At 40.9% G+C, this 22911-nt stretch overlaps 1 protein-coding gene and 1 non-coding gene across 2 annotated transcripts in view; both read left to right on the forward strand.

Moving 5' to 3' along the window:
• Nucleotides 1–22911, forward strand: part of PCSK2 (proprotein convertase subtilisin/kexin type 2) — a 359378-nt gene that overhangs the window by 227779 nt on the left and 108688 nt on the right. Inside the window, exon 5 of the mRNA XM_045832582.1 lies at nt 4634–4671. Coding sequence (XP_045688538.1) covers nt 4634–4671 — 38 coding nt within the window. The remainder of the gene's footprint in view (nt 1–4633; nt 4672–22911) is intronic.
• Nucleotides 1397–1530, forward strand: LOC123815404. The gene has a single exon (XR_006785071.1). It is a non-coding gene; the product is annotated as a small nucleolar RNA SNORA42/SNORA80 family (small nucleolar RNA).

Consider the following 22911-nt stretch of genomic DNA (forward strand, 5'->3'; position numbering starts at 1 on the left):
GGGTCTGTAGTGCAGTTGGAGTCAGCAGACAGCTGGGACTAGATTCAACTGAGGCTCCCTCCCCACTCCACGCAGTCCGAGGGCCCCTCCACTCCTCATGGTCTCCCCAGTAAGGTAGCTGGACTTTTTTTTTTACAAATGGCATAGGTCCCACAAGAACAGGGATTCTAAGAAGCAGAAGCTGCCAATCTTTGTAAAGTCTGTGCCTGAAATGGGCATGTGTCACTCTACCACATCTGTTGGATCAACAGTCTCAGGGCCAAATTTCAGAGGAATTTCTGATTTCTGATACAGAGCAAGAAAAAGATTTTTAGCAATCTTTAATTCAGTGTGACAACTGAGGAAAAAAAAGACTGCCAAGCTATTCTCCAAATCCACTGGTTAAGAGCAAAATGAACACATTTGGGGCATGTGTGGCCTCCCACGTGATAGAGGACAAGTCCAGATGCTCAGCAGCCTCTCACCATGCCTCTCAGTTGGGCATCTCTGCACCAACATCCAGAAATGGGAAACAATGAGGATGAGTTGGGGACATCAGAGCTGTATTTTCTCTCTCAACTGCCTGGACATGTTCATGGCATGGCATCATTTCCCAAATATACTCTCAGCAAGATATCAATGCAAAACAAGATTCAAGACAGACACAGATGCTGACCTTGACACCTAAGAGCGAAGTAATATAATATTTTATAAAGCATTGGCTTTTTATATTTTGGCCAGCTTGGCAAATATTCAATTATCTGCATGTAGAAAGTTCAATTTGTGAATAGCCCATTTTATTTTTTAAAGTATTATTGACATATAATATTATATTAATTTCAACAGCCCAGGTTCAGCATCCAAATTGTTTTTCTAGGACCTACATAGTGCCCATTATTCATTGCTGAAAATAAATAAATACATGAAAAATAAAAATGAATGTATTACTAATAGAAGAATTGAAAACATAAGCTGATTTAGCAGACATATTTAATATAGCCCCCCTAAAAAGGTAATCAAATATGCAAAACTATTAAAATATTTTTAATTACCAGATAATCATTTTCTTGCTCTAGTTCATTATTATTTTTCTTTTTTGTTGTGCTGAAGAATGGTACTACTTTTCTGAATTGTGTCTGTCATCCTTCACAATTCTATAAATAATCTTTTCTTTTTCAGACCAAAATTTATCTCTGTTCTAACTTAACACTTAGTCTTCCCCTTAACCTAATTAATGATGTTTAATTAGGCTGAATTTATCTTGTTTTAACTCTAATTTCTTTTTTATCTCAAATTATCTCTTTGTTTCAATATTTTCCTTTCATAGAGAAGAGACTACTATTTCTTGGAGAATTCCTTTCTAAAAAAACTTGCACTATCAGAACATGGAGCTATGTTTTAAAAATTGACTCCCCATGTATAGGTTTGAATTTACGGTAGGACTGCCGCCCTGAGTCTCTTATAGTGTCCCATGCCAGAGCAAACTGTGGCCTTGAATCATTGCCTGGCTTCTGCCCACAGGCTGCAGGCACTGAAGCAGGTTGCACAATGGAAAAGAAAAAAAGTTGACTCTCTGTTAGAAAAAAAAATATTCTCTGGGTGTGCATGTGTGTGTGCATGATTTTTCTTTTACCTAATCTGTATGTTACAAAATTTTTTGCCTAACAATGAGTTCACAAAATTTAACCAATGTGTGCAAATATATACAATAATTTAATTCCAGCACAACATTCTAAAACCAAGTTCCAGCACAACATTCTAAACCTTTTTTGACATAAAAAAGAAATTAGAGTTAAAACAAGATAAATTCAGCCTAATTAAACATCATTAATTAGGTTAAGGGGAAGACTAAGTGTTAAGTTAGAACAGAGATAAACTTTGGTCTGAAAAAGAAAAGATTGTTTTAAATGTCTGCTTGCTCAAGAATTATCCACATAACTCTAGTGATGTGGTAGATAATGGTACTAATGATGATGATAGAAATATAATTTATCAAGTGTTTACTTACTATAATCTAAACACTTTCAATGAATTGACTCTAATTTTGAAAATTGTTTGCAAAGTAAATAATGTCTCCATCTCAAAGATGAAAAACCCAAGGCTCAGAGAGATTACATTATTTGGCCAAAGCTGCACAAATATTACAGTTTCTGAGCCTGAAATGAAACTGGATCTGTTGATCCCATAGTTTGTGCTCTTCCCCAACTTTACCCACAGCCTAACCTAACCATCTCTGAATTAGGGTCCAGAACACAGGTCTGCAGACTTTTAAAGTGTGGGTCTTTAAACAACCCTATTAAAAAATGGGCAAAAGACTTGAATAGACACTTCTCCAAGGAGCACATACAGAGGGTCCAGAGATATATGAAAAGATGCTCAGCATCACTAGCCATCAGAGAGATGCCAATTAAAACCACAATGAAATACCACTTCACACCCGTGAGAATGGCCATCATAAACAAATCAATAAACAAGTGTTGGAAAGGTTGTGGGGGAAAGGGAGCCCTAATGCACTGTTGGTGAGAATGCAGACTGGTGCAGCCACTGTGGAAAACAGTATGGAATTTCCCCAAAAAACTAAAAATGGATCTGCCTTTTGACCTAGCAATACCACTGCTAGCATTATACCCTAAGAACCCTGAAACACCAATCCAAAAGAACCTATGCACCCCAATGTTCATAGCAGCACAATTTACAATAGCCAAGTGCTGGAAGAAACCCAAGTGCCCATCAGTAAATGAATGAATCAAAAACTATGGTACACAATTGGACTACTACACAGCAAAAAGAAAGAAGGAGCTCCTACCCTTTGCAACAGCATAGATGGAACTGGAGAGCATTATGCTAAGTGAAATAAGCCAGGAGGTGAAAGGCAAATACCATATTATCTCACCTTTAAGTGGAACCTAATCAACAAAACAAATGCAGACAACTGTAATTAAACAACAATAAAATAATTTTTAAAAAATAAGAATAAAATAAAATGTTAGTCTTTAAATCTTCTGCTCCCTGTCCTTTGGTAGTCCTTGAGAGGGGAGTGGGAGGAGGAGAAGGAGAATGAGAATAGAGGAAAGGAAGTGACCAGCTATACTATTCCAAGCTATAGAAATCAGTGTGATAACAGTAATGGTTTTGGATGTCAAAATAGCATCAGTGAGATAAACCATGTTCTGTAGAACAGTGACCCAGTCCAGGAAGTAGTTTGCAGAAATTAACTTGTGCAACCAAAAAACAAACAAACAAACAAAAAAATGAAGAAAAAAATTTTTTTAGAAATACAGCTGACCCTTGAAAAACCCTGGTTTGGGTTGCATGGGTCCACTTATACACAGGTTTTTCTATTGGTCAGCACAGTTCAAACCCACATTCTTCAAGTGTCAACTGGTGGTTTGAAATCTGTACATGTGGAAAATCAATTTAAGTTATATGCCGATTTTCAACTGCCCAAGAGGTTGGCTGGTATAACTCCACATTGTTCAAGGGTCAACTGTATATATCCAGATATATGTTCCTTTTTGCAGAAGAAAGTTATAACTATGACCTGGCCTTAATATTCATGCAGTGAAGATGACAGCTATGAAAGACTTAATAATACTCTGACTTTTGAATATTGCAACCCAATAAAGTTGTTAAATACAACTGGGACAAGCACACCATACTGTTCTCACTTCCAGGTCAAGAAGAAAGCAAGCACAGAGAGGCCAACCACTTTGCTTGAAATTCTGCAGCCAGTTGGCAGCAAGGCTAGAATTCAAACTCAAATCTTGAATTCCAAAACCTATACTTATAACAATTATGCTAGGTGGTTCAGGAACCTGGACAGTATCTTGGAGGGCTGGATGCCCAGATGTAACTCCTGCAATGATTATATGGCTCTCAGACCTGGAGAAGAACTTTTCAATTTCCCCTTGAAGTACCAGTGTGCTTTCTGAGCCCCACGTGTCTGATGGAAGCTAGCAGCTCAAGGACCATAATTCTACCATTGTAATGACTACTGGGCAACAAGGTAGTCTGTGTCCAAGAGCAAGCACAAGCCACCTGCTGGGAAACTGGAGGTCTCAGGCTTTCTGAAAAGCCACATTCTGAAAAACAAGCATCCACTCCCACTAAGGACACCTTGTGGGCAATCACTTAGTGATTGGCTAATCATTTGACCTTTGGCTAATCATTTTTCTTGCCCACCCATGTTACTCTTACTATATCTATACCAGAGAACCCTCTGCTAATCAACTGCTATCCAGGCCCTATTAAATAATAATTGCTTCTCTTCCTCTGGACCCGTTTCATTTCAGAAGAAATGCCAGTTGATGTATTAGAAATGTCAGAGTTTCCACAAATCTCTCTTAGATCACTACCCTGATGAGCCATCTATCTTATACACACTAAGCCCCTTTGTGCTGACATTTATGGCAGAAATGTTATCCTGAGGCTCCAAGCTCTAATTGGCTTCACTCCGCTGATGCATCTGGTGGCAGCTGTCTCTCCACTTGGGTGGTGCAGCCCACCAACGCTCACTCAGGAAGTGAAACACAAGGCTGGGGCCAGTGTCTCCTAGTGGCAGCACATAAAAAAAGGGATCTTTCTAGAGTAGCTTTCCTAAGGACAGTGGCCGGTATTAACTTTTCATTCCTGTGCTATTGTCATTTTTTCACAGGAATTGACTATCTCCACCCGGACCTGGCCTCAAACTATGTAAGTAAAAGCTGACCTGTGTGGGGAAATGTGTTCACTTAAATGTTCTGGTATCCTTTGTTATTAGGAACATAATTCACCCACATGCACACACATGTGTGCACATAGGACACACACATGGGAACACCTGCATGCATGCACACATATGCACACTAAAACTGCTCATCTTGTAGAAGCCACAACTCAGGACAAAGACAAACAGACAAGGTATGGGGCCTGGCAGCAGAAAAAGCTGATGGCTTTCTGAGAAGAAAAGAAGGAAACTTGAGGTCTGAAAAGCAGACTCCTAAGAAAAAAGTGACAAGGAGGGGCAAATAAAAGAGGGCCTTGGCAAGGTATAAAATCAACTCTAGCTGAGGATATTGAATTGGAGGGTGGAAATGAGCCACTTGAGTTTTTGCTGGATAAAACTGATGGCAAAATGCCAAAAAAATGTAGAACTCACATTGCAACCATAGCTGTATGAAAGCAAGAACATCATCTTTTTTATTTCTGTGCTTATGAGCACTGCACACTGACTGTTCCCCACAATGCTATGTAGAGCATTTAGTTTCCCTTGACAAGGAAGAAATATTAACAGAAAGTCATGGTAAATGCTGTTGCACTAGAGCCACATGCTCTGACTTTGACCCAGCAAATTACTCTGCTTTGCTGATGAAACCTACAACCCCTTTAAAGAAAAGCAATTACTTTATTTTAACCCCATGAAGTCCACTATTCAAGCACTGATGTGTTCACTTAAAATTTTCTAGACTACTACTTGGCTATACTTTTGTAAGCTACAGATCTAAATATAAAAATGTTATTTTAGTAGTTAAAGGGATCATAGTTAAGAGAACACATACTTCAAAAGAGAAAAGATGGTTAACAAGCAGAAGTGTTTTAGGGTCAACATTCCAGGTCATTCATCTGGGAAGCTGTGTGCAACTACAGTGCAAAAAGCGAACCGAGATTTTCCATGTGTTGAGTGCTTTGGGCATCAGGAATCAGAGAGAGCATCCATGGGCTGGGTTTCTATTTACTACATGGGTCTTATAAATCTACAAAGAGTATACATTGAGCTGAACATCTTTTTAATAATTAAAAAGAAAATTAAATGAATCATTTGCAAGTCCAGCCAATGCGCACCCAAAGAGACATGACAAAAACAAATCCAAACTATATTCCAGGAGATGAGATTTCACTCCTGTAAATAAGACAGTAAAAAACCACCTATAATTGTAGATTCTGCCTCAGTGGTCCATCTGCACAGTCTAAGAAAATGATTCTCCTCTCCTTCCTGTGTCCTTTTTTCCCCCACCACAGGCACACATGGAGCTGTCTGCCTGGTGGTCTCTTTTGCTTCTTTAAAGAGACTGCCCCACATAGAGCTTTGTACACCTCCTCTAATGCCCTCCCTTTCTCTTCCTCCCCAGTAATTCCAGGGCCCTAGAGAGTTCTCCAAAGGAGAGATTGAGAAACTCATGTAGTGCATTTTCTCCAGTGCTCTGATACCCAGAGGCTTTTACTTACACAGAATGGCAAAGATAGCCCTGGCTGGCGTAGCTCAGTGGATTGAGCGTGGGCTGTGAACCAGGCATCGCAGGTTCGATTCCCAGTCAGGGCACATGCCTAGGTTGCAGACCATGACCCCCAGGAACCACACATTCATGTCTCTGTCTCTCTCTCTCTTTCTCCCTCCCTTCCCTCTCTAAAAATAAATAAATAAAATCTTCTAAAAAAAGATTTCTTAAAAGTTAAAAAAAAAAAGAATGGCAAAGGTAATAGCTTGCAGGGGGTGGCACACAGAGCCATTCGTATTCTCCTCTAAGCAGAGCTATAGCTGCACAGGGTTTCTACCATCTCCAGGAACCAGCACATCACAGAGCAGCCAGATAGGGCTCAGCTCGTTTTCACAAACCAGTGTTGCTTCATCTTACAGCTTGTAGGACTTCAAGGTGGGGTGGCTGCCAGTTGGGCTGGAAAGCTGACCTTGCGCCTGCAGATCCAGTCCTCACAAAAGCCATGTTCCTGGAAACTGACCTGGGCATCCTTCCCATCTCTCTGCCCAGAGCCCAGGTGTTTTTTTTTTTTGACAGGTTTCTCCCAATGCCAATTGCCAGATTAAGAGAGATAACAATTCAAGAGAGAAAAAGTTATCTGGAGCTCCGATGAATTGAAGGCACAATGCTAACTGACATTATGATTCAGCTGCCAAAAACCCTAAGCCAAAATGGGAAAGCAAAGCATTGAAGTTGCAAAGTGCCAAGTCCTCTCAACTCTGCAATATCAGAATATGCCTGAAAAACTCTATGGGTTCTATGAGTGTTGTATTCTTTTTTTCTCTTTTTTTCTATGTTTCTTCCCAGAAAAACCAATTTTCTAATTAAAAATAAATATATGTTCTCTATAGAAAATTTGGAAAAGCATAAAACAGAGTCAGAACAAACCATATCAACATTCTTAATATCTTAACATATTTCAAACTTTTATTTCTACATGCATATTTTTAATGAAATTGGCTCTTGTGACATATACAGAATGCCCCTTCCACTTAAGTCATGAACAATTTCATATCATTAAATATTCTTCAAAACATTATTATAGGGCTATCCATTATTTCCTCATGCTGCAATTTATTTAAACTCTTCAATCCCCAATTGTTTGACAACTACTTTGTTTCCAGTGGGTGTCTCATTCTAAGAGGAACAGTGACAGATAAACAAAAGTGGTAGAGGGACTCTGAACCACAACCTACGAAGGAAAAATAAAAGACGGAGAGAGAAAATCAACTTCAGGGGCACATTAACTATGTTTTTAAATATTTCCAATTCTCTATGTGGGATGAGGCATTCAACTAATTCAGTAATTTCTCCCAAGAAAATTCCCACTAGTGGATGACAATTGCAAGAGAAAGATTTTAGTTCCATTCAAGGAAGAACTGTCCAATGGTGAGGGTTAATAAGTAAAAGGAATTAGCTCTCCCAGAAAGTAATGAGTCCTCCATATCTGAAAATATTTAAAAGGAGGGCTGATGACCAGTTGGCAGAGGTGTAGTTGAGGAGGTAACAAAAGTCTACACTAATCTTAAAGTAGATGACATGTAAGAATTGAACAGAAAATGTAAGTTCTGTACAAAACTGTGTGTTTTTACACTTTCTATCCAGAGGAAGGTCCTAGTCTTTAATATGTATCAAATGCTTGGAACCTTATGAAAAATTATATATAATTACATAGCAGATTATGAATTTTCTAATCTAATCACAGATTTTCTATATCTTTGATATAGGTGAGAAAACTGAACATCCAAATATATCATTCTTAATTCCTCAGCAGAGAACCTCAACATGAACTGGTTTTTACCAGCCTCAGTATCTCTCTCATCCAGTGTAGGTTTGAGAATTACAACTTTAAATCTACTAACCAAATTTATCTTTTTTATTTCTAATTAAAAATTTTATACTATAATTAACAGAATGAGGACGGCAAGTGGAGTAGACCTGCCCAGTAGAGCAATGAGATCAGTGGACAGTGATAAGCTCAAAAATTGTTTGAGCAAAGGATTAACACACAGCTTCACACCTAGTTAGGTGACTTAATGGCTTGGATGTGATGAGCTAGCCTGATGTCCTTCTAGCGAAATGTACATTGAGGAGGTCTGTGTTTGGGTTCCTTCAGAAACAGACCCTGAGATAAGCGTTTGAGGGCAAGCAGTTTATTTGGGAGATGATCCCAGGAAGCAATAATAGAGGGGGGAATAAAATATGGAAGGGAAGAAAGCTAATAAATGGTGCCTAATCAAGTAAGGGAGCAGCTGGAAACTTCATCCCACTGGGGAATCTGAGGGGCAGTGCAGAATATGTGCCAGAATTATCCCACCCATGATGAGATACCCTAGGAAGCCAGAGTATTTATTCAGCAACTTCTGTCACTCATTGGTTGAGGGCTCATCCCAGGGGACATTAATATCACAGCATATCCTACCTTCCCACAGCCATTTTCAAAGAGGTGCAGGTACAGGCAGCCAGAGTTCACCAGGAGACAGGCCAAAAGTATATGGGCTGGGTGCTGGCAACATCTGCCACAAAGAGGATGACTTGGAAATTTATTGAAGGTTAAAGTAAACAGAAATGAACTATGTTGGGGAAATTCCTTCTTGCTATGGATTATTTTCAGTGAGAAGTAAAAACTCCAGAAGAATCTCTTAAACAAAGATGACAAAAATTTCTTCATAATCAAACCAAGCAAAATGTTTCCCAAACCAGAATTATTTTCAAAGCTTGTTTTTCCATACATTAATAGAGAAGAGTCAGAGTATACTAGTAGTCTGGTGTTCTTTCTATTTAAACTGAGAATTAAAATTTTGGGGAAACTGTAAATCAATATATAAATGTGAGTCATTGGCATTAATTTAATTCAATAAATCTATATTTAATTTGTTAACAGGAGCAAAGGATAATAGCAGCTGCTTGAGTTATTATTCTATTGTCCAATGATTGAATTTAGTCTAAGGGATTCAGTCCCAGTAGTAAATGCTCACTATCCCAAATAAATAAAATTCTCCTTTTTAAAATTCTCCTTTTTTCCATCCCTATAGTAATAACATGAAATGAATATTGGCCAAGACACCATTTTAGATCAAGTCAAAATCAGAGTTCCTTCACCCCATCCTCTCTGTGAAAATGGTCTGGATATACACACTAATACAATCTGATTGCTGGGTATTGGACCTGCTATATGCAAGCTTCAGAGGAAGAAAGAAAAGCCAGACACAAGTGTTCTCTAGAGAAGCCTGAGGTCAGTAAGGACACTGGTGTGGGATGTGTCTCACAGATGAGAGGCCAGAAGCAAAAAGGTTGTTCATCTATTTCCTGTGTGGCCCCAACCAGTGATGATCACGTGCCTGTGTTTACAGCACTGCTCCAAGTCCAGGGGTTCTTCAGGAATAGAGGAGGACTTCTCCAAGAACATGAAAAGTGTGACTGAGGATGTAGGTCCTGCAGGGTGGGTGTGGATGGGGCTAAGCACCTCCTGCTTTGCCCAAAACCCGCTCTGCTGAAGCTACCAAGGTGAAGAGCGGCTAGTGGTTCTGCTAAATCCAAAGAGAGTCTTCGCACTGTGGGTGGTGGTTTTCTCAGAGGCAGGCCTGAGACAAGGATTAGATGGCAAGTAGTTTATTTGAGACAAGACCCCAGGAAGCACCAGCTGGGGAGAAAGGAAGAGCACTGAGAAAGGGTTTGTTACAAAGCTTATTACCCCTGAGGGCAAAGGAACATACTCTCACCACAGAACTCAGGGTAGCAGTATAGACAGAGCCACTCAGAGTTATCCATTAACTCTTGTCAATTACTGGTTGAGGGCTGTGCCCCACGAGTGGGCACAATGTGGGAAGATGGGCGGCTTGACTCCCCAGCTCTTCTGGCCTGCTTATTATCCAAGTAGAATAGGGACAGCAGACAGAGAGAGTCTTCAGATGAAGAGTTGCAGATGCTGACAGAAGTCGGACCACATGCAAGAGTGAGTAAGGTTCTGACAGTGTAATAACAGTGGAAACTGAGTCAAACCTGACTGTAATGCCTGGCTCCCTAATTCATATTTGTGCAACCTTACACTAACCTATTAACCCTCTTTGAACTTCAATTTCCTCATTTGTGAAATGGGCAAAATGAATATCATCAGGTTTGCTGTAAGGTATCATTAAGATACCATGTGTATTGGATATGACAAATGACAGATGCTTAATAAACATTGACTTCCCTCTCAAAAAAGCTGAGATTACAATTATGCACAATAGCAGGTTGTCCTGATGAAGCATGACCATGCCTTAGGAAACCAGTGCAATTGTGCAGTGCCCTCCCCAGTAAATTCAAAGTTCTCAAAAGAGAAGAAAAGGGAACCTCATCCAAACTAAGTGTGAGATTTTGAGGCTAGGAAAGCAAAAGCCAAAGAGCAGAAGTTACCAAAATAAACCTCAAAGATTTATTTGAAAATATAAAAGCTTCATTTTTAAAAGAACAGCCAAGCAACAGAAGATAAATGGAAAGAGAAGACCCACTGCCCAAGGCCAGGGATGTAATGAAGAAAAGTGTCCCAAACATAGCAGAATCTCTCTCCTACTCTTCTCTGTTTCAGCTCTTTGAGCTAAAAAGAATACTCATGGGTATTTATAAGGGAGGCCTAATCCTCAAAGTAAGTGAAGGGATTCTAAGATGGCAATTTTTCCAAATGCAGTTTTCTCCAGGCCAAGAAAATTACATCTCCTGATGTTTAAGTGATCACAGAGTGGAACACCAGGTTTTTCCCTGATGACAGGAAGGATGGACCACTTCTTGAATTAAGGCCTCCATCTTTCAGCTTGGAAACTGTGGGTCACCCTCTGAGCAGGGCTAACATCCTGTGCTGAGAATCTGTATAGATTCATATGCTCCTCCTTCAGTTTTTCCACAAATTCTTGTGTGCAGCAAATATTGAAGATTGCATTGGCGCCAACTTCTCATCCTTCCCTAGACCTCAGCTTCTGCTGTGGGGCTTTGCAGACCTACCTCTAAAAGGGGGAAGTATATTTTCTACCCCTTGATTTTGGGTTGGGCCATGTAACTTGTTTAAAGCAATAAAATTATACAGAAGTGTCAGAGTGCCAGTTCAGAGCCTTTAGAGGCCTTTTGTGTTCCCACATGCCCTCCTATGCCTCTACCGACTCCATTAGAAGAGCATCCCCAAGCTAGCTCACTGGACCCAGGAGGAAGATGAGAGACACATGGAGAAAAGCTACCCCAGCTGCCAAAGCCCAAAGCACAGCCACCTAGATCAACCTACAGAACCTCAGTAAGAAGCAGAGCTGTCTTACAGAGGATTCCTGCCAATACCAACTGACCCCAGCCAACCACCAGAAGTAAGCAAGCCCAGCCAAGATCCTTAGAGCTGCCCAGCTGAGCCTAGCCCAGGTTATCTTGTGCCTAGATTATTGTGATATGCTACTGACATTTTATGGTTGTTTTTATGCAGCAACTATTATAGTTACCCATGCTAGGCCTCCTCTTTGGTCCTCCCTCAGTAATTGATGCCCATCCCAGTCTAAAGAGGATATAGATTTCTCTGGCCCTACTCCAGACCTACTAAATCAAAATACATAGGGATAAACCTCATAACATGTATTTCTTTGAAAACAGTCCCAGATTCTGATAATTAACCTCATCATTCATTTTGGCACTTTATTCATTCATTCATTTTATTCATTCAACAATGCTATCTCCCAATAACATATGATGACATCAGGGCTAGATCACAAGTTCTTGGTAGGAAAGTGTGTACTTTTTAACATTCGTGTTTCCCTTAACGTTTAGTACAGTGCTAAGCAGACATTTAATATTTGCTAAATTGCATTGACTATTAATTCATCATTCATACATTACAAATAAAATCAGAAGCTAAATCATTTTATGAGTCTCTATAATTAATGATGGGGAACTCTAGCATGCAGAATCCTCACTCCAAGCTCTCAGCTACCTCATAGGTAATGCCCCCACCCATTCCCTTAATGCATGTCCCTGATGAGGGAAATAAAGGACCATAGAACTAAATGAGGTCCCTTTAGCCAAAGGCCTACAGGATATATTGACTAATGATTCTCAGTATGGATATTTGCATGCAAATAACCAAGAGCTATTTCATTACTGGAATGTCTAGAATTCCTCAGTTTGGTAGAAATGCAATTAAGTTCCCAGATGGGGAAGGATGTATTATGCCCTTTAATTCAGTCCAAAATTTGGAACATTATTTATATTCCAGATATGCTATTTTACTAAAATAAATGAATTAATTAATAAGCCCATCCCTAAGGACCTACACTTTTCCATTCTTTTGGTGGGTTCCTGACAGGTGACTATCTCCAAAGAGGGGCCTTTGGAGCACTCTAAAGGGCCGCCAGAGCAGAGCCTGAAGGAAGTGCCTTGGAGCCCAGCTGCCATGTGCACTTCTAGTCTCCAGGAGGCAGGTGGCCACCATGATGAAAAGGTAACTGTTAGGGATGGGACCAGTCCTCAGCCCTGACTGACTTCAGTGCTGTGAAGTATGATTGCATTCATCGCTCCAGGTTTTTAGACTGATTAATATTTAAATAGGACAAGTATAGCAATACTTATATTGCATGATAAGCCATAAAAGTCATTCATGCAAATATAAAAAGTGTCTTCTCCACTATCTTTGTTTCTCTTTTACTCTCTTTCTTATATTAGTATACACTCATTGAATTCCCAGCATGTAAAACATTTCACTAGTTTTCCTACTTTGTATTTTTACCTGAGAGAGCCAAAAAAAACCTTTGGTGGCCATGCTTTGCCTAGAGCAGACCCTACAAATAATTACTTTATAATAATTTGCTGAAGCTATGGTGAAAAATGCTGCACCTACCAAGGTGACATGCATTTTACTCTTTCCTTTTCATCATGTGCCTGTTTCCCCATTGTATTTCCTTAAAGCCACAGTTCTGCTATGAAAGTTAAGGGCTTTGAGATTAGACTCCCTAAGTTCAAATCCTGCTCCAGCTACTTGCTGGCTTTGTGACCCTAGAAAAGTTCACCTCTCTGTGTCTCACCTCTAAAATGGGCTAATATAATCTTTCGGCAAAGATATAGGCATAGGTAGACACACTGTGCCTGCCTTCTTGCATAACCAAAGGGCAATAACAAATTAAAAAAAAAAAGCTAAAACTGACAGAAAATCGAACAGTATGGAAGTCTGACAACCAAAGAGTTAAAGAAGAAACATTCATCCAGACCAGTAGGAGGACCAGAGATAGGCAGCGGGGGTGCCTGGAGGGCTGGGCTGCCAAGACAGTAGCTAGCAGACCTGCCGAGGCAGCAGCTGGCAGAGTGGGTGGTCCTACATTTGTGTGCAGGTAAACCAGACGGAATAACTGAGGAGACAGACAGACCATGCAGCTCAGGGTTCCAGCATGGAGAAATAAAGCCTCAAAACCTCTGACCAAATTACCCACGGGGATTGAGGCGACGGGAGAAATGGCCAGCCTCATAGGAGAGTTCATTGGAGAGACCCACAGGGTCCTAGAAGATACACAAAACAATCCACCTGGGAATCAGCACCAGAAGGGCTCAATTTGCTTGTGGTTAATGGAGGAAGGCACTGTAAGCCAGCAGAGAGTTGAGCAAGCAGCATTGTTCCTTCTCAGACCCCTCCCCCACATACAGTGCCACAACCAAGCCACATGGGTTGCCCCACTCTGGCAAATACCTAATGCTCCACCCTTTACAATGTAATAGGCGTGCCAAGACAAAAAATAATGGCCCAAATGAAACAACAGATCAAAGTTCCAGGAAAAAATACAACTAGGCAATGAAGAGATAACCAACCTATCACATGCAGAGTTCAAAACACTGGTAATCATGATGCTCACAGAAATGGTTGAGTATGGTCATAAAATAGAGGGAAAAAAATTAAGGCTATGAAAAGTGAAAAAAAAGGAAAATGTACAGGGCACCAACAGTGACATGAAGGAAACCAGGACTCAAATCAACAGTTTGGACCAGAAGGAAGAAATACACATTCAACCAGAACAGAATGAAGAAACAAGAATTCAAAAAAATTGAGGAAAGGCTTGGGAACCTCTGGAACAACTTTAAACATTCCAACATACAAATAATAGGGGTGCCAGAAGGAGAAGAGGAAGAGCAAGAAATTGAAAACTTAGCTGAACAAAAAAAATGAAGGAGAACTTCCCTAATCTGGCAAAGGAAATAGACTTCTAGGAAGTCCAGGAGCTCAGAGAGTCCCAAAGAAGTTGGACCCAAAGAAGCACACACACATCAAAGCACACCATCATTATATTACTGAAGATTAAAGATAAGGAGAGAATCTTAAAAGCAGCAAGAGAAAAGGAGACAGTTTCCTGCAAAGGAGTTCCCATAAGGCTATCAGCTGATTTCTCAAAAGAAACCTTGCTGGCAAGATGGGGCTGGAAAGAAGTATTCCAAGTCATGAAAGGCAAGGGCCTCCATCCAAGATTACTCTATTCAACAAAGCTATCATTTAGAATGGAAGGGCAAATAAAGTGCTCCCCAGGTAAGGTCAAGTTAAAGGAGTTCATCATTACCAAGCCCTTATTATATGAAATGTTAAAGGGACTTATCTAAGAAAAAGAAGATAAAAAATATGAACAATAAAATGACAATAAACTGAAAACTATCAACAACCAAACTTATAAAAACAGAAAGAAAAATGTACTAAGCAAACAACTAGAACAGGAACAGATTGACAGAAATGGAGATCACATGGAGAGTTATCAGTGGGGAGTGTGGTGGGGAGAATGGGGGGAAAAGGTACAGGGAATGAGAACCATACTTGGTAGGTGCAAAATAGACAGGGAGAGGTTAAGAATAGTATGGGAAATGTAGAAGCCAAGGAACTTATATGTATGACCCATGGACATGAACTAAAGGTGGAGGGGGGATACAGGTCCAAGGGGGTGTGTAGGGCAGAGGGGAATAAAGGAGGGAAATGACACAACAGTAACGGTATAATCAATAAAATATATTTTAAAAATAAATAAATAAAATGGGTTAATATAATACTGACCTTATTGGTGCTTGTGAAAAGTCAATTCAGTAGTGTATATAGGGTCCTTAGAAATGCTCCTGTCACAAAGAACACCCCACGTTAATGGGTGCAAGTTGCAAATTAAGCAACTTACCCAAGGTTACATAGCTAGAACTTTAGAAGAGGAAGAGCACAAACCTAAATTAATGCTTTTAATCCACTCCTCCCTTCCTGCCTAAAGGACACATAATGAATTCATAGAGAGCATCTTTTTTGTCCCCTTTGTTTTCTTATTTTATAGTTGTTCAAGTGCAATTGTCTCCATTTTTCCGCCAAAAATTTTCCCCACCCTACACACACTCACCTCCCATCCTCAATCCTTTCCCCCTTTGGTTTTGTCTATGAGTCCTTTATACATGTTCCTTGAAGACTCTTCCCCTTCTTTCCTGCTTTATCCCCCTCTCCTCTCCCCTCTGGTTACTGGCAGATTGCTCTTTATTTCAGTGTCTCTGGTTATATTTTGCTCACTTGTTTTGTTGATTAGGTTTCACTCATAGGTGAGATCATATGGTATTTGTCTTTTGAAAAAGAAATTAAAAGCTGGCAATTACTGTGTTGTTCTACTTTTTTGTGTTTTCCCTCCACTTTCCTGTTATTACAAAGTATGCCAAATGTTCATGAGGAATAGCCTTCCTTTACTTTTTAATCTAACTCTAAGCCAAGTCACAGATGTAGCAGAATGCAAAGTACTTAACCTATTGCCTGTTTGAGAATCCTATTTAATTCTAAAGGACACTTTATAAATATAGTCTCAGACATGGGTGCATGAACCTATGGAAAGCATGACATTTATGTTTCTTTATTGTTACAAAAGTAAAATGTACACAGTACACATAAACACACATCAGACATAGATGGTGAAAGAGATTAGTTTGGTTGTTATAATTACTAACTACCTTAGATGGGATCTCCTGAAGGCATCTGAGATTGGGAAGTGATTTCATTGGGTGAGTGTCCCCAGGGGAAGGAAAGGAAGGAAAGCAGGCCAGCCGAAGGTAGAGTCTAGCTTCAGCCTGATCCCTCAGGGAACTCTGGAACATGAATCACATACAGAGTAGGTCCCTCCTCAAAGAAGAGGACCAGAATTTTGTAACCCTGCGTCAGTCAGTCACCGACTTCCAGTAGTCCCTGAGACCTGTGTAACATCCTGGGCTTGTCAATTCCCATTTGTCCAAGGACAATTACTCTGAGAAGGACACAGTGGTGATTTTTTAGCAACCAACATTCCCAGAACTGGAGTCTGAGTGCACTGACCCAGGGAAAGGAATCCGGGCCAGTGCCTATGGCATCACTACCCAGGCATTCCATCTCCGTCCCCTTGAGTGAAGACAAGGCCTGTGCCTATTATTCTCCACACTCACAGTGCTTAGCACATGACTTGCGACAAAACAGGTGACCAATGACTATTTGTTTGCTGAATGAATGAATGAATGAATCCATGCCTTAATCCTTGAAGCTGTATGTGAGCTTACATGGCAAAAGTGACTTTGCAGATGAACTTAAGTTTAACTTAAAATGGGAGAATTCTCCAGGTCCACCAAATTGAATCACAGTTCCTTAAAAGTGAGAAAGCAGAAGAGGTGTGATAATAGACGGAGAGATAGAAGAGATTCAAAGCACAAGAAGAACTCAACTCAGCACTGAAGACAGAGGAAGGAGACACAAGCCAAGGCATACGGGCAGCCCTGAAGCTAGGAGTGTCTCTTAGCTCACAGCCAACAAGGAAATGAGGATCTCAGTCATAAGGAATCAAATTCTGCCAACAGCCTGAATTAACAAGGGAAACTGATTCTTCTCTAAACCTCCCTGAGAAACACCACCCTGCTAACATCTTAATTTTAGCCCTGTGATATTGGTATCAGACTTCTGCTTTCACCCTGTTTAAGTTTGTGGTAACTTATTAGGCAGCAATAGAAAACTAACACAGGCTTTCTTCCTTGAAAATAGTGTTTTCCCTCTGCCTGGAAAACTGAATGCACAAACCTCGTGAGGGGTTGAGGTGGGGTACTGCTCCTAAGCCACTACCCGAACTCTGCAGGCTCAGAGAGTCCCAAGTAAACTAGATCTGAAGCCAGCAATGGCCTGGATGAACCCAAAACTGTTCCACATGGAAATCAAAGCCCTCAGGCAGTGAACAAAACTATGTGGACTTTGAGGTGGATCCATGCAGCTCAAATCCTTCCCCTGGGACTTCTCAGTCCATATTCAAATAGACACAGAGCTCCTCAGTTCTCCTTCCTGTGTTTTCTTAAAGCTGAAACCACATAAACTTTAGGTTGAAGTGAAAGTAATGTAGTGTTTTAATCTCCTTTGGCTGCCTCCAAATAAACACAGCTGAAACAAACAGGAACACAGAAAGGTGGACTTTGTAACACTTCAAGGGTTTTAAGAGGTATTTGGGTCCAATACTTCACATTACACAGGAGGAAACTGAGGCCCAGCTGGAATGTGAAATGCCAGAGGTCACACAGCAAGTGAGAGCAGAGCCACTTCTGGAACTTGTGTCTCCAACATCCCCAGTCCTGATGTGTGGCTGCACCGCTCACCACACACTGTCAGCCCTTAGCACAGCAAGGAGGCACACATCTGGATGTTTCCAAGTGCTCAGACTAAAACTTGCCTGGGCAGAGAACCACCTGGATCCTTCTATGGAGCTTCAAGCCTCTTGGCCCCTGCCAGTGCAACTATCTCCCTACCAGGTACTCCAAAACCACCTCTGCTGCCTACAATTCTGCATTCAGCCACCAAAGGGAGCCCTCTAGAGCAGGTTATGCCTGCTCTGAGTCCTCTGTACCATTTTTTGTGTACCTTACCCTAGCTTTGGTCCATTTCTTTTTCATCTACTACCAGCACCTCCTGATCCTTTTGAAGGATTTCCCAAGGGCTACTGGAACTGGCTTTGCTCTGCACACAGAGATCTGATATGTCTGGAATTTCCACCCTCCTCTTGGCACCCATAGATCTGTAACTGCCTGTGGGAGCATGGAAACCTTGTCTCACTCTGGAAAAATGCTGAGTTGTAACTAACCCTCCAGGGCCCCCTACAGGATGTGCCCAAAAATCACATCTTGGTTTGGCTTTCTCCCTATTCACTCTTGCCTTCCTCACTCCACTGATTTCCCTGGAACTACATCTTCAATAAGTCACTTGCCCATAGTCTTCATCTCAGTCTGCTCTGGGAATCCTCCTTACATTTGATTAATTTGGTGCTTCAGGCAAAGCAGATTTTTTCCCCTGTATGGCCAAGGCAGAGAGGATCTCTGACATAGAAATAGGATTTGCTTCTCAACCATGGTAATCCTGCTGGCTCCCAACCTACAGAAAATTATTTTCCTCAAAAAACAGAACCCTATACTAACCAGAAGTAAGAGCCCTTAATTGCTAACCTGCAGTTAAAACGTGAAGCCAAGTGCTTGGCTCTGAGCAATGTTCCTCACCATGATGTGAGTCTTGTACTTTGATGGTGAATTCTGTACTTTGAATGTCACACACACACAATGAGTGCTCTGCTAGGCAGAAGAATAAGATGCATTACAATGTGTGGGCAATGTTTTCATTAAGCTATGGAAATAGGAGGCTTATGTTTTATAGCTCAAACATTGCCAATTTTTTTAAATAAGAGGTTTGGTGTAGGCTATTCTGGGAGCACTTAGTTCAAGGATTCACCTTGAGTCACTGTGAGCAAAAATGTGTTTTCTGATTTTCATGGTCCTCAGTTTTCCCACCTGCAAAACAGGAATGATCATCCTCCCTGCTTCAGAATCAAAGGGGCATAATGATCATCCCTATAACTGACATAAATGATGGGTCTTTGCTGATCTATCAAAAAACATAAATTGATCTCCCCAGAATACTAAAGTCACCAAGGTCCTCCTGGTACTGATTCTGGACCACCCTCCCTTCTCTTCTCCACCATACCCCACAGATATAAACACAGATGCCTGCTCTTAAACTTGTAGAAAATGTTCCAGAAGACTCAGTGCAAAGGAGCCAGTCCGTGCAGTGTAGTAACCAGACAGGCACTGAGTTATTTAATACAGTCAGTACCTTGCTGGGATTTTTATGACGAATCTTACAAAGAATGTGCACTCTGTGAATAAAGCCAGAGTCAAGGTTCAAAAACACTTCAGCAAAAAACTCACTAGCAATTGCAATTACCTTATTATACAGGATGGTTTGGTTTGGAAGTTTTTATTTTTGCTTGTTTTGTCTTAGCTCACAAATCCATTGACCCTCCCATGGAGAGCTGACTGTTGGTCAACAGACTATAAGATCCATCTTTTCTCTACCACGTCTCCTGCCTCTTCACCCTGCCTTGTTTCTGATATTTTAGTCCCTACTGTTTGGTACATTTTGCCTCCTTGGCTTCTTCTGAACCACAGCAGTCTTAGTACCCAGAATTTGTTGAACATATGCTATGCACCCAGCCTCATGTTTTACATGCATTATTGCATTCAAATTGGATGTAACTAGTGAAGTAGATACTTTGTTATCCACTTTTCCTAGATAGGAAACTGAAGATCAGAGAGGTTAGTGATCTGCCCTAGCTCACACAGCCAGGTGAAGAAGGAAATGTGAAGTTAACCATCTATCATTTTGACTTCATTCAACTTAATCCCACTCCAGGCTCCCACAGCTCAGCAAAATGACACTGTCATGGATACAATGACTAATGTCCCAAACATGAGAGTCACCCTCGACTCCTCTGCCCTCCTCTCTCCCCTCAGCCACCAGATCCGTTAGACCAGTCCACTCTGCAATGCATCCTTTTCTCTCCAGCTCTAATGCTGGCCTCCTTAGCTGCACAAAAAATTCAGCCTCCTGCTTCCATTCTTACCCTCTTAAGTGCCCTCTCCCCACAATAACGAGAGAGGTTACTAGAGAGAAAAGAAAGTATCAGAAGCCACATCTCTCTCCCAGTAAAACCCATCTGGTGGCTCCCACTGCACTTGGAATCACACTCTTTCTCCTTCATTATTAATCTTCATGTGTCCTGGTTCCACGCACCTATTCAGCTTATCTCCTGCTCACTCTACATGTCAGACTCTACAACCCCAGGATTATACCTAAGTCAAGACTTAGAAGCCTCATACACTGGCTCTTCCCACAGTTGAACCTATCTCAATTTAAGTTTTTTGTTCCCTTCCTAGCTCTTAAAATACTATGTAAAAATGTTTTAGGTTCTTGTTTTGTGTGCTCTTTCACTGGAATATCAGCTGGAAAACATGGGGATCTTATCTGTCTTGTGTGCCCTCTTCATCCTCAGCACAGCACACGGGCTGGAACAGAGTAAAGGACCAACCAGTACATGCTGGATGAATGGCTGGCTGATAAAGGGATGCTTTGCTTTTCTCCTTTTCTTTATCATTCACCCCTCATTTCTTCCATCCCAGTTTCTATGGAAAAAAAAAAGAGAAGAAAAGAAAAAACCTCTCTCTGGCTTTACTATGCTCCTCCTTCCATTCTCATAGTAAAAATTATTTACTTATATTCAGCAAACATGGCATTTCACCATGAAAGAAATGCTTCTGCTCAGTGCCATCAGGAAAATAATCTACATCAGAAATGAAAACTTCTTAGTACTTCTTATCTTCTTTGGAGAACTGGTATCCTTTTTCATAGCCACAGATCAAAGCACAAAAGACCCATCAATCCAGGTTGACTCAGGTCCCACAAGGGAGCAGCAAGAACTAGAGAAATAATAGGAATGGTTGTCTTGATGCTTTCAACTCATTTGTTTGTGCTATGTGCAATTAACAATAGCCTTTTGACTTGTCAAAGCATGCATTTTCTTTTTTATATATATTTTATTTATTATGCTATTACACTTGTCCCATTTTTTCTCTCCTTTATTCCCCTCCACCATATACCACCCCTCCAACCAGCATTCCCCTACCTTAGTTCATGTCCATGGGTCATACATATAAGTTCCTTGGCTTCTACATTTCCCATACTATTCTTAACCTCTCCCTGTCTATTTTGCACCTACCAAGTATGGTTCTCATTCCCTGTACCTTTTCCCCCCATTCTCCCCACCACACTCCCCCACTGATAACTCTCCATGTGATCTCCATTTCTGTCAATCTGTTCCTGTTCTAGTTGTTTGCTTAGTACATTTTTTCTTTCTGTTTTTTATAAGTTTGGTTGTTGATAGTTTTCAGTTTATTGTCATTTTATTGTTCATATTTTTTTATCTTCTTTTTTCTTAGATAAGTCCCTTTAACATTTCATATAATAAGGGCTTGGTAATGATGAACTCCTTTAACTTGACCTTACCTGGGGAGCACTTTATTTGCCCTTCCATTCTAAATGATAGCTTTGTTGAATAGAGTAATCTTGGATGGAGGCCCTTGCCTTTCATGACTTGGAATACTTCTTTCCAGCCCCATCTTGCCAGCAAGGTTTCTTTTGAGAAATCAGCTGATAGCCTTATGGGAACTCCTTTGCAGGAAACTGTCTCCTTTTCTCTTGCTGCTTTTAAGATTCTCTCCTTATCTTTAATCTTCAGTAATATAATGATGGTGTGCTTTGATGTGTGTGTGCTTCTTTGGGTCCAACTTCTTTGGGACTCTCTGAGCTCCTGGACTTCCTAGAAGTCTATTTCCTTTGCCAGATTAGGGAAGTTCTCCTTCATTTTTTTGTTCAGCTAAGTTTTCAATTTCTTGCTCTTCCTCTTCTCCTTCTGGCACCCCTATTATTTGTATGTTGGAATGTTTAAAGTTGTTCCAGAGGTTCCCAAGCCTTTCCTCAATTTTTTTGAATTCTTGTTTCTTCATTCTGTTCTGGTTGAATGTGTATTTCTTCCTTCTGGTCCAAACTGTTGATTTGAGTCCTGGTTTCCTTCATGTCACTGTTGGTGCCCTGTACATTTTCCTTTTTTTCACTTTTCATAGCCTTAATTTTTTCCTCTATTTTATGACCATACTCAACCATTTCTGTGAGCATCATGATTACCAGTGTTTTGAACTCTGCATGTGATAGGTTGGTTATCTCTTCATTGCCTAGTTGTATTTTTTCCTGGAACTTTGATCTGTTGTTTCATTTGGGCCATTATTTTTTGTCTTGGCACACCTATTACATTGTAAAGGGTGGAGCATTAGGTATTTGCCAGAGTGGGGCAACCCATGGCACTGCAATATGGTGCCCTATGTGGGGTGGGGGCAGGGTCCAAGAGGGAACAATGCCACTTTCTGGGCTCTCAGACACCTCAGTCCCTTCCTCCTCTACCCACAAGCAAGTTGTGCTCTTCTGGAGCTGATTCCCACATGGACGGGTTTGTGTATGTTCTAGGACCCTGTGGATCTCTCCAACAAACTCTCCTGTGAGGCTGGGATTTTTTCCCTCCACTGCAACCCCCACATGTTTTTTCAGTCAGGGGTTTTGAGGTTTTATTTTCCTGCACTGGAACCCTGGGTTGTGCATTCTTTCACACTTCTCAGTTGTTGTCGCTGGTTTATCCACAAGCAGACGTGGGAACTCCCAGTCTGCCAGGCACTGCCTTGCCTGCTCCAGTTCTCCAGCTTCTGCCTTGCCATGAGTCCTCTCTGTCCCAGCTGCCTATTTCTGTCCCTCCTTCTGGTCTGGGTGGATATTTCTTCCTTAACTCCTTGGTTGTTAGACTTTCATACAATTCAATTTTATGGCATTTCT

Source organism: Phyllostomus hastatus, unplaced genomic scaffold, assembly GCF_019186645.2.
Source record: "Phyllostomus hastatus isolate PE091 unplaced genomic scaffold, TTU_PhHast_1.1 phas_contig_17, whole genome shotgun sequence".
Lineage (NCBI taxonomy): Eukaryota > Metazoa > Chordata > Mammalia > Chiroptera > Phyllostomidae > Phyllostomus > Phyllostomus hastatus.